Below are 12,824 nucleotides of genomic sequence, written 5' to 3'. Positions count from 1 at the left end.
TGATAATTATGTTGAGACACAAGCAGGCAATATTACTCATAAAATTCTTTCAGCTGGTCTTTGGAAAGTGTAATATTTGAGGATCAGTGGTTTTTTTAAGTTGTATCTCCATTGCTCAGTCTATATATCCACAAGAAAAAAAAAAAAGGTGACTATTCAGAAATCAATACTGAAGTTCTTAATTGCCTCATCTGTTGAGAAACGATACTGAGATAAAGAGTGCTTACATGTTTTTTTTTTTTTTTAATAAAACACTGTCATTGCCAAAGATTGAATCCATACTATATTTGTTCTAATAATGCATTTTTAAGGACACTTAAATGCAGTTCAAAATCAGCTTAATTAGTTTTGATCATAGAGAAACAAAAGTTGAATTCTTCATTCACACAAATGTGCTGAGTTACATCCGGTACAGCAGCTAAGTTACCTGAGGTTTTGGAGAAGATGAAAGTAACATAATATTGGCCTGAATATAGGATGGCCTCAAGCCTGGGATGTGATCCTTGCAATAAGAACAGGAGTGAGATGTTGTCGGCGCTGTTTACGTTAGGAGTTAAACTTCATATGCTGCTCTGCAGCACGCATGCTTTGCATCAGACCCTGTGCATCGCCCTTTGCATGACCTAATAATATCCTGAGTCTCTCCAGCTTGACGCGTGTTCAGCTCCCCCCCACCTGCCCCTCAGCATTACCAGGTTACCCCATTGTCTTGTCATTGGATGTTCCTACCCATATGCAGTGCTCCCCAAAACTGTCAGTGCCCCATGCCTCAAAGTTTTGTCCACTCTCTCCTCTTTTCACTCACTAGCTAACCTTCCCTGCATCCCATCAGTCCTGCCTGTTTTTTCCCGTGTCACCTATTGAGCATAGAGGCCACCTGCTGCTATGTTTCAGCATGGTCAAATTAATCATGCTCCCCTACAGCAAGGAGTAGAGGTAGATCCCTTCACTATTTGCACTAACACTGACTGCCCTTCTCAGGCTAGGTGGGGATTTTACAAATGGGTGGCCCACATCAAGGCAGCAGATGCTTCAGGACACTCCTGGAGATGCTGCTGTGCAGTGAAGCCACGTAGGTGTCCACAGGACATGAAAACATTATACATAAGCATAGAGTGTGCTGGTATCTTTTTCTTCCCCAGAACCTCATTTGTCAGGAGGACTAGATGATCTCTAGAGGTCCCTTCCAGCCCCTGCAATTCTGTGATTCTGTGAAAATGGCTAGAACAAGTTTCATTCTATCTTCAGGCCAATGTACACAGAAGACCAGTGTGTTTGTTTGTTTACGGGAAGGCACAATAAATTATATTACCAGATCATGATTAAAGCGTATATTGAAAAATCTTTCGACCTACAAATTCACCATGTGAATGAGATTTTCTTCTTAATTACATTAGCAGCTCCATTGAAGTCTTTGGAATTGGTCTTCATTTACTCTTGATGCAGCAGTACTTTGATCTCAAGTCTCCAAACAACTCGTCAATTTTTTTTCACTTATAAGCTAGAAAATCGCTTATGAGACAGAAACTGAAATTAAGCTGATTCTTTGAAGACCTCTGCACATTCCCAGTCATGGAATTGTTGTCCCCAGGCTTCATCCCATGAGTGAGAATGAGTCAGAGGCAAATCTGAAATAAGAGTCCTTAAAGAAACACCTTTACTGTTGCTGAGTATCTTTGAAGAGGTTAGTGGTTCCATGTGAATCTGGGGGGAGGAAAGGTGGTCTTACAAAACTTCTTGCTTTAGGAGTGTGGTACAGCTTAATCTGCTGTTCGAAGACTATAGGGTTGAAAGGTAGCAAATTTCCATCTTGGTCTGCCAGTGTTTCTTTCCTTTTACAAAGACAAGGGAGAGGTTATGGGAAGGAGGGAGGAAGAGGCATAGACAAAGATGTTACTCTGTATATGTGTTTCAAATGGAAATCTCAAATCTGAGGCATTCATAAAAATGCACATGCAGATATTAAAAAGGCACATTCCCTTCTTATCTGCCTCCCTGCTGACACAGCCCTCCTGTCCTGTCACAGCCTGAGGAAGACACAGGCCTTCCTTCCTCCTCGCTTTCTTCCAGCATGGTGCTGGGCTGTGGCAGGGACCTCGGAGCCTACCAGGCCTTCCCTGCTGCCAGCTGGGACTGAGTTTGCTTTCTTATTGGGGAGGTGGCACGAGGCCGGAGCAGCTGCTGCCTGGTGCTCCCTGCCTGACTCCTGGCTGCTCTGCTCCACCTGTCCCAGCAGCTGCCGGCTTCCCTGGCCCCGCTGCAAGCAGACATGGGGACAGCCGGCCACCAAGCCCACGGCTCAGCCTCTGCCCCCAGCCTTGCTGCCATGTGGCCCAGCCCGGCCTGTTCTTGCACAGCTGTGCTGGTGTAGGCCAGGCTGGATGGCAGCTGCAGGGCTGTGACACCAGGGTGGGGGGGAATTGCCACTGTTGTGGGAGAAGGGCCTAATGTGCGGCTTTTCAGCCCTGCCCGCTGTTTGCATTGAGTGCAACCCTCCTGCAGCCCTCCTCTCTGCCCATGCCGCTGCAGACCTCGCATTTGGCCCTTCCTGCCATGGACAGAGCAGGTTTGGGTATCTAAAGTAGCAATTGTGCTCCGATGATTCTGTCAGTGACTTCTGACAGTGGAGGATTGTTGAGTGCCCTGTAGTCGCAGGCACCCAGTTGCTACTATACGTTACCAGATCGTGAATTTAAAGTTGTCCTCACCAACAGATCAGATGTGAACATCACACTCCTCTTGTAGCCAAAGGCTGCAGGTTTCATTCACGGTTTGCAGTGCATCAGGAGGGGCTAGGCTCCTCCTGGAGGACCAAGAGCCTTCATCCCAAGATAACCTCAACCTCAGCACTTACAACCCTTGCACCATGCAGGGTAGCGTGAGTGAAATGCAGGTTTCCCATGCTGGGCTGATAAAAAGCCTAATCCACGAAGTTTCTATTACTGACATATCACATCTCCGTTAGCAGAGGGCAATTTCACTTGGCATTAGAAATTATTGGAAATGTTTGCATTTTTCTAGAATAGACACGCAAACAGTAACCAAAATCAGCCAGTAAAGCAGAGAGTGTGAGCTTTGCACCCCCCCAAACTGCCAAAAAAAGCTGCTTTTCATGTAGATTTTCAAACTCCCAGTTGCATTTCAAGATGTACAGATTTTCATTTTGATAACCGTGTATGTGCATGTGTGCGTGCATGTGTGTGTATGTCTGTACAAACACCACAGGCACAACTTTAATTCCTTTGAAACCTGAAGCTGCCAAAAGCCTTCTTCATACGTTCTGAAGTGAGTTCTTTGTCTGATGCCTCCTGAAACCTGACAGAAACTTTGCTGTTCTCCATCAGTGCCTGAGGGAAAGGTTGTGAGGTGTAATTTCAGGGCATATGTGGATCTGTTCATCCTGAGCAATGCATTGTAAGAGTTGCAGCAAATAGTGTAAAGAAACCTACAGGTATTACATTAGACCAGCTGAACCTAATTTTATTTTTAACTTTTATTCAGAAGCATCACATAGCAAGTAAACTTCAGAATTTAAGTTTAGTTACAAACTAGTTGTTTCTTATTTTTTTTTTCCAGTCCCCTTTTGCTTTCTTTTACGACCACATGAAACTTGAGAAGCCATCTAAAGCTAAATCATTTAGTGGAGTTGGGCAATTCCCAAGTGTCCAACAAGAAGGCCTGGTTTAGGCTGCGATGGCCACTGTCATTCCTGGTGATTTGTCAGAAGTAAGAGATACCCAGAAAGTCCCTTCAGGGAAACGTAAGCGTGGTGAAACCAAACCAAGAAAAAACTTTCCTTGCCAACTGTGTGACAAGGCCTTTAACAGTGTTGAGAAATTAAAGGTTCACTCATACTCTCACACAGGAGAGAGGCCCTACAAGTGCACACAACAAGACTGCACCAAGGCCTTTGTTTCTAAGTACAAATTACTAAGGTATTAAACTCTATTTATCTTTCAGATTATATTATCTATTTTATGTTGGCCGTGTTAAGCCGTGTAAAAGTATATATTTGTGTACGCCTTCAGCTGATTGCAGAGAGGATGTGTTAATTAAAAGTAGCCATTGGATTGTTTCTAGAAATCTAAATTACATAAGTTTGCAAGCTATTGTCTTTGATTTTGTTTCTTAATTTGTTTTCTGTTTTTGTTTTCTGTTTGTTTGTTTTCTTAATGAGAATAGAATTTTCATTTGTATAAGGAATTGTCACAAGAAAAGAGTATGGACTGAAAATTTTTGGCTATGGACTTTTACACAAGTACTTTCATACTTGCCCATATACCCCTGTTACAGTAGCTAAAACCCACCAAAACTAAAGTGTCGATTTAAGAGAAATGGCTCGTGTTTTGCTATATTTTAATTTGTCAAACTGTCTTTGTAGTGTCATGCTTTCAGTTAAAAGGTTCTGTTGAAAAGCAACCTTAGTGTAGTATTTAGCTGCCATTAAAAAAAAATGAGCACGTGTGTTTTTTGATCAAAATAATTACTTACAGAATATATCTGTGTTTAAAGGCATATGGCTACTCATTCTCCTGAGAAAACCCACAAGTGTAATTATTGTGAGAAAATGTTTCACCGAAAAGATCACCTAAAGAATCACCTACATACACACAATCCCAACAAAGAGGCCTTTAAGTGTGAAGAATGTGGAAAGAACTACAATACCAAGCTTGGGTTCAAACGTCACCTGGCTTTGCACGCTGCAACAAGCGGTGACCTCACCTGTAAGGTATGTTTGCAGACTTTTGAAAGCACAGGAGTGCTGCTGGAGCACCTAAAAACTCATGCAGGCAAGTCATCGGGTGGAGTGAAGGAGAAAAAACACCAGTGTGAACACTGTGATCGTCGGTTCTACACCCGAAAGGATGTCCGTAGACACATGGTAGTGCACACTGGAAGAAAGGACTTCCTCTGTCAGTACTGTGCACAGAGATTTGGGCGTAAGGATCACCTAACGCGCCACATGAAGAAAAGTCACAACCAAGAACTTTTGAAGGTCAAAACAGAGCCAATGGACCTTCTAGATCCCTTTACCTGCAACGTTTCTGTGCCTATCAAGGATGAGCTGCTTCCAGTGATGTCGTTACCTTCCAGTGAACTGACATCAAAGCCATTTACAAACACTTTGCAATTAAATCTCTACAACACTCAGATTCAGTCCATGCAGAGTTCTGCATCTGCACACCAAATGGTTGCCACGTCGTTACCATTGGGAATGCCTTGTCCAATAGATATGGAGTCTGTCCACCCTTCGCACCAGCTATCATTGAAATATCCGCTCAGTTCTACCTCATACGCAGTTTCTATGCCTGAAAAAGAACAGCCTTTGAAAGGGGAAATCGAAAGTTACTTAATGGAGTTGCAAAGTGGTATGCCTTCTTCGTCCCAGGATTCTCAAGCATCTTCATCAAAACTAGGGCTGGATCCACAAGTAGGGCCGCTAGATGATGGGTCTGGGGAGGTTTCCCTTTCCAAGGGCTCTGTTCCTATTAGTGAACCTCTAAACACCCCGTCATTGGACTTTTCTCAGCTGTTCAACTTCATACCCGTCAACGGCCCTCCCTATAACCCTTCTGTTTCAGTGGGAAACCTTGGAATGAGTTATACGCAGGAGGAGGCACATTCTTCTATGACTCAACTTCCACCACAGACACAGGATCCACAAGATCCTAGCAATAGTATAGGTCTTGGGTCTCTGCACTCGTTGTCAGCAGCTTTCACGAGCAGTCTAAGCACAACCACCACCCTACCACGATTTCATCAAGCTTTCCAATAGGATGTACAAAGCTGGCTTGTTACTGTCTATTTGTAGAAATGCCTTAGGTGACCATTTTTAACTTAGTGCCTACTATAAGACATTATCAGTTCTCTGCTTTTGTACAGTACCAATCTCATGAAGCCAGTAAGAAATTTAAATCTTTAAAAATGTTTTGGAAGTGTTTATTCTCAGCTGTGTTTACTTCATTGTTTTTTTGTTTTTGTTTTTTTTTTTAAGTCTCATTGTATTGTTTTCATTTTCACTGCCAATTGACACATTTAAAATGTCCACTAGAAAGGCATCCCAAGCAAACTTTCAACACGCATCCCTTTTTTAAAAACCTTTTCAACCTTACAGCCACTTCTGTTCTGTTGATGTCAGTGGTGGAACTACCATTTTTACCTTTTATATATTACAGCATTTGCAAAGGATCCAGTTCAAACGTGTATCACAAAGGTTCCTGAAGATTCGGGAAAAAAGTTTCTCCGGTCCCTTTCCAAAAAAACCCTCTTCCCAAATGGTGACATCTGATCTGTTCTATAATGACAAATTGTAATTTTTAAATAAAGGTAGAATTCAGATTTTTCTGAAAATTTGGATGTGTATATATAGAAGTCCATATATACACATGTACATATATATAACGTTTTGACTTATATTGAAGTCATTATAAAAGGTGTTAGGAATTTTGCCATTTTCTGGCTTAAATCTTTGTGGCTTGTTATGAATATTGGAAGAAAAAAAATACAGTTTAATTTTCTAAAATCATGGCTGAACAGAACTTCAACAGAGAATCTCTGCTTGCCTAACTGACAAAAGTTTCAAGTTGAATTTGGAACTGTGTTGTGCTTTCATGACTCTGGTAGAGGAAAACAGGCAAATTTAATGGCTGATCTTGAAATATAAAAGTGTTGTAATTTAGTAATGCAGAATATTTTGTCGCAGTTTTTGTTTTGATTCTTAACTTGCTGTTTTTTTCTCTTTAGTAGCATAGAAAGAGTACTGCATAGGAATCTTCCAATAGTGTACTGACATTTGTAGGCATCGGTCTTCTCCCAGCTGCCACCACCAAAGGGTGGATCAAGTCCAGCCAGAAAGTGTGTATCTATTTTCAGTTCAATATTAGTGTGCGGTCAGAGAGTGAATGTAAATTTACAAATACCATTTTTGGGGCTTTTTTTTTTTTTTTTTTTCTATTGGAATGAACTTTTCAGCTGTGTTACATGGTGTGTTATGTCCTCCTAAGCAACAAGTTAGATGTTAATCATACTTTCTACACCTGGGTACTTGGTTAGGGACTTTTTGCCCACTGCCAAGATTTAAAGACAGGACTCTTAGGAGTGAAGTAAAAGCATATTGCTTACACCACTTTTGCCTAATGCAATATTTTCTATTCCCCAACCCCTAATAACCAAAAGAGGAAAAAAGGAAAAAAAAACAAAAACAAAAACAAACCTGTGATGCATGAAAGCAAACTCGAGTTGCTGTAATTCAACAATAACACGCTTTTCCTTGTCATTTTTGTACAAGGAATTAAAAAATAGAAATCGAGTACATTTGTATCTCTCAAACAATAATGAGGATTCATACGAGGTTTTAAGTGGTTAAACTAAATATACTTCACAGAAACAAAAGTTGCTCCCATTTAAGGAGCTCGTGCTCCAGATGTTTTATCAGTAGCTCCTACTTTTTTTTAATTCTAGGAGCAATATGCAGGTGTAGTTTTACTATTTTATACATATATGTATTTAAATTTTATTACTGAAAGATAACATTTTTATAAATGTGTTTGTGTTCCAAAGGCATTAAAATAAGGATGTATTGATAAGGAAAATACCTTTTGAAATTCTACAAACTGCTCCTAAATGTTGGGTTTAGGAGCTCGTTATCTCAAAGTGGGCTTTTAGCTCTGCTTCATGACTGCTTCCTCTGGTTTCTATGAAACAGATCGCTTGCTTACTTACATCTTTAGTTGAATGATTCGTTCAATATTGCTTTTTTTTTTTTTCTTCTTTTTCTCATCACCTTTATAAAGGAAAGAAAAACACAGGTGAACAGAGCACAAGGTGAACGCCACAGAATGTATTTCTGGTTAAAAATCAGCAACCACAATGCACATAGGGACAACTTGGCTTTCCTCTGAGTCTTTTCAGGCAATTTGGGATGAAGAGCAACGGCCTCCCTTGCTCCTGTGAGCTCTGATCCACGTGAAGCAGAGCCCAGCAGCTCCCCGTGAGCGGAGGGATGCCGTGACGCTCGGCTCTGGCAGCGGCTGCGGAGTGGATAGGCCGCGCTCTTCTTCCTGGCGATGATGCACACAGGCCTTGGGAGCTTCAGCTCTGTGAGCAATTTTTGGATGGCCTGGAGGAAGTTCCTTGGTCGAGTGTCACAAATAAGTTCAGACTCCTCTGCCGCTGCCAGATGCTTGGCCAGGCTGCTCGCTGAGGGGACTTGATGTGGCACATGTACCGCTCGGCGCAGGGCAGTGCCACCTGCTTATCAGGCCCAGCTGCCGATCAGACTCGATTAAAAAAACCCAACAAACGCTTGGCCAACACCCAGTTCTTAGTACTTAGCCGGAGACCTTACTACTTGGTTAGTGCCTTAGCTTCCTGAGAAGGGGTTGACATTTCACTTTGGAGATAGACGTACATTTCAGTGGAGGAGCAGGGACCTCAGACAAGGTATTGAACCTCATTCAGTCAGGGCTGCGGCCGGCGGCTGCACTCGGCCTGTGCCGCTGAGCTAGGATGTAGGACGGTGTGGAAGCAGATGTGACACTGTAAGCAATATTAACACATTAGTGCTTTTGGATATCATTTAGGCAGAGTCAGTATTGGCCACTACTAAAACGTCACGTTTTAAACCCTGTTTTCTAGGTTTCAGATTGGTTCTTTGAGGGAGGGGGGAGGGCTGGCTGATCGTGCACCACTCTTTGTGCAACTTCGAGACTTCTAGTGAGGTTTGTTGGGTTTTTTTTTTGTTTGTTTTTTCTTTTTTTTTTTTTTCTGTTCCGTTCTGTTTGGGTTTTGTTGTGTTTTTTTTTTTTTTTTTTAAATATATATATTTTTGTGTACTTGTTGCTTGTGCTTAATTTAGTAGTAAATTGTGGAATAGAGTGATTTATTGTTAATTTGGCAGTAGCGGTTTTTTAAAACCATATACTGACTGAAACATGAGCCAGAGCTGATTGCTTTATTAAGCTAATAATGAATGTTAAGAGTACATATTTTCAGGATCATTTGCCTAGTGAGCTAAACATGTATTATAGGCCAATATTTTTTAAAATAAAGCTTGGTCAACCTCTATGTTACACATATTACAAGATATAGCACTTTCAAAAGAAAACCTAAACCTTTTAAGAAAGTTTCTTACAGGTTATGCTTTTTATTATAAAACCTTTTATTATAATTTGTTTCAAGTGCCATTAGATTACATATATGTAGGCCTTTGGTATAATGCTTTGTGTACAAAATGGTAGACATTGTAATTTTAAACAGGTACATTTTTACAGTGTTTTCTTATCAATTTGCTATATTGCACAGAACCAGTGTGTCTTTCTTAAGGGTTTTACAATGGTTTTTACTAGGTTTACACGTTTCAAACTACACTGTCTTCTACTGCCATTTTGAATACCAGTCAAAAAAAAAAAAAAAAAAAGAAAAAGAAAAGGAAAAAGAAAGAGTTTGTCCTCACCAATTGTAATTTGTGTCCTCTGGAGTTCTGGGTGGTAACTATTGCAAAAATATTTAACACGCAGTATTTGATGCAGATGTTTTTTTTTTATCATATGCTCTCAACACTATGCTGCTGTCTGAAGTTAACTTAGGGCCTGATCCTGCATCCGTAAACGTCAAGGGGAGCAGGGCTGCATCCTTCGTTATGTCTGTCTCATACACTGGTTTAGCAGCTCATCCTGTATTCTTCTCAGTCTATAGATAAGCCTCCAAAGTAAATGTACTTACCTGGTATGTAGTAAACTGTATAGACTTAGCTGCCCATTCTGCATCTTCCCAGTGTACAATTAAAACCATAGGCATTAGCATTACACTCAGCGTACAAACAATGCCACAGTAGTTCAAAATGTGTTTGGATAGTCCCAAAGCTTTATGTAATAAGGGTGTCTTACTTTGTTGGAAGGCAGTGTCTTTTGATAACAGTTATCTAGCCCTGGAAGTGACACAGAACTATTGCTAATCATATGTAAACACTTTTCAGTATAAGCTTCAGTGGTACAGTCGAACCAGAGTGAATGTTTATCTCCTCAGAAACACTCCTGCAATATTGTTATATTGGATCATGCTGCTAATGTAACTTGGGATACAACTCCTCTCATGGTGCTACAAACCTCCCTGTCTCATTCAGATGTATTTTTACCCATAGAAAAAAGGACTATACTAGACCTATAGTTGTATGATATATTTTTATACTGTGACTTAATTTGTCATTAATGAACTTTGTACAACACCACAATGTATTCATATGCACTTGCAGAAGTAAAATGTCGGACATGCAAATGGAAACGCTGACAAGCCCAGCTCTTGTTCACAGAAACAGGTGGTTTAGTTAAAATTCATTGCGGGCTTTTTATATGGTGTGGAGTGAAGAACCTACTATATATTACTAAAAGCTTCTGAATTTAGACAAAAACTGGGAAAGAGTATATTGGGGAATGATGACACACCCAAACCTGACTCGGATTGCTGAAATTCTATTTTTTAGCTAGTGGGAAAATTGTTCGGACTCGAATGCTAAAATGTTTTAATGATAAAATTTTTTTTGAGTCAAAAATAGAGAAAAAAAAAAGAACACAGAAAACCCTGCATTCCAGACAGAATTTGTGTATGTTTCTTGCATTTAAAATTTGCTATCCTGTGATATGGGAAATTGAGTTGCTTATCATGTATATGTACTTTAAAATGTATTCACAAACTACTGTTGTATTTGTATAAAATATAGACAAAAAGATTGCGTATATATTTTTGTGTATAAGCTCTGTAAAATAGCAATCACATTATGAAGCTGCAGCAGAACTTCATTTTAAACATTCACATCCAAAGAAACAGACTATTTATTGTCCACATACCCTGATTATAAAATATACCTTGCTGCTATTAAACAATAGTGCTGCAGCTTCTTGTGGCCTACAGTGTTATGTTTGCTGTACAAAAATATGTGAACTCCACAAAATATATCAATAAAATTACAGAATGGTTTTAGTTAATGAATAACTTATGCCTGGCATTTCAATAGATAATCTCGCTCCGCATGCTTGGGATTGCAGTATGTCATTTTACATACATCCAGTTTTCCTGGGTGTAGCTAGTCTGCTTTTGCAAACGTGTAACTGTGTTTCTGACTGATGCCTGCTAAAATGTCAGCTTTTCAGGAAATCTAACAAGCATAAGTTTCTGCATTTCATGGTTTTACCAAGGAACAGATTGGATGATGCTACTGTGTCTGTGACAAGACAGATCCTAGCTGAAGAAAGCAGTTGCATTTGCCATCAAGCTGCCCTTTGAAACGCTGTGAGAAGCTGGAAGGTGAGTTTGGGGGTCTCGTGTGGGAGAAATGGGCAAGCGATTCTCTCCATCGCTTCAGACGAACGCAAGTAACTTATTGTTATAGTTTGTAGGATAAACCGTGAGACTGTGGCATGTGTTACAGGCACAGAATGTGGGTTGTCTCTCTGACACACTTCCAGGAGAAACTTCATTGTTTTGATACCACACACCTCCTGTCTGCCTGTGACATTGCTGTGGAAGCCTTGCTGACAAGTCTGACTAATGCACTGAGCGAAGAGGTACCACCAAACCAGCAGCCTACCCACAGTAGCAGAAAGTTGCAGAAAGTGTCCTTTTTCCATATAGCCATTTCCATAGCATGAATTGTTTATGAGGAAAGTAAGAGACTGAGCATTTGCTGGGAAGCTGCTTTAAATTCACATTCCATTGCTCTTCAAAATGTATACTACTAATGCCCTGCTCTTCCAATTCCGTAATTTTTAGATTTTCTCCTGTTCACCAGTCTGAAAGAAAGGATCTTTCCAGAGTCATTGACTGTGTCATGCGGACATTTTTGCTTTCTTGTGATTCTCAGCTGTTTCCTCTGAACTGACTTATCACTTCTGTGTCACAGGTTTCTAACTGGCTTGAGAGAGTTGGCCATGGTATGGAAAGAGTCAACAGCTCTACAGATGGAGGAAGAGGCAGTTCCTGTCTGCAACTGCTTCTTGTCCAAATTGCCTTGAAAGGTATAGAAGGAAGATGAAGACATAAACCGTAGTACAGCACTGATCTATCTGATATTCTGCAAAGCCCCCAATTGCCCCCCTGAGAGAACTCCTCCCTGTCTCACTCCGGTAGATGGTGTCATCCACCATAACAGAATTAAGATGTTCTCCTTCCAAACCGATACCCTCTGTGACAAGTGGGAGGTGGTTGCAAGGATGGTATCTGTGTTACATTCGGACATCTCTTTGCAAGATCGCACCAGAGCTTTCCCTGTTAAATTCAGGAGCCTCTTCCAAGACTTGGAGGAGGTGGGTGTGAGGTTGAAAATCCTCGACGTGACAAGAGCCTTTGTTCTTACGCCTCATATAAACTGGCACATCTTCAACTGGGGAGGGGATTTTTGTATTTTCCTTTCAAAATTTTCTTATTTCTTAAAAGAGAGAGTAAATTCTTTCTTCTGTAGCCCATTTCCATTTCTGGAAGGCTAGAGCTAGGCAAAAGGGTGGAAGTTCAGAGATTTACCAATATACTGAGGGGCTTCCAAGCTGAATGAATTATTTTTCTCATCTTGCATCTTAATTGGCAAGAAAAGAAATCATTCTTTGTTAAAATAGACATTCGGAAAGATGACCGGAGTTGTACAAAAGCACGGCCACCCATCCCTTCCTTCTCTGCTGTAGCCATCCCTATCCAAAACATCTGTAAGAACATACAGAGAAATGGTCCTTCAGTATCATCTGTGTATCTGCTCTCTCTGCCCTACAGGAATAGAAGATAATTATACTTTCTCCCTTTGCTCTCCCTTTTTTCCTTTTCGCTAATAAGTGTGCCCT

The 12,824-nt window shown here is 40.7% G+C and overlaps 1 protein-coding gene across 19 annotated transcripts in view; it reads left to right on the top strand.

Annotated features, from left to right (window-relative positions):
- Window positions 1-12,453, top strand: part of PLAG1 (PLAG1 zinc finger) — a 53,209-nt gene extending 40,756 nt beyond the window's left edge. For 7 of the 19 annotated variants that reach the window (NM_001031577.2, XM_046926303.1, NM_001398377.1 and 4 more), the window contains 2 exons: window positions 3,577-3,935; window positions 4,513-10,989. In NM_001031577.2, the coding sequence (NP_001026748.1) occupies window positions 3,694-3,935; window positions 4,513-5,776 (1,506 nt within the window). In that variant the 5' untranslated portion in view covers window positions 3,577-3,693 and the 3' untranslated portion in view covers window positions 5,777-10,989. Of the gene's footprint in view, window positions 1-3,576; window positions 3,936-4,512; window positions 10,990-11,192 lie in introns of those variants that run through there. The other 12 variants (NM_001398379.1, NM_001398378.1, XM_046926347.1 and 9 more) reach the window with 9 other exon arrangements.
- Window positions 12,454-12,824: the final 371 nt, after the last annotated feature.

Source organism: Gallus gallus, chromosome 2, assembly GCF_016699485.2.
Source record: "Gallus gallus isolate bGalGal1 chromosome 2, bGalGal1.mat.broiler.GRCg7b, whole genome shotgun sequence".
In the NCBI taxonomy this organism is placed as follows: Eukaryota; Metazoa; Chordata; class Aves; order Galliformes; family Phasianidae; genus Gallus; species Gallus gallus.
Note: the sequence above shows the minus strand (reverse complement) of the source record. Positions and strands in the feature narration are given on the sequence as shown.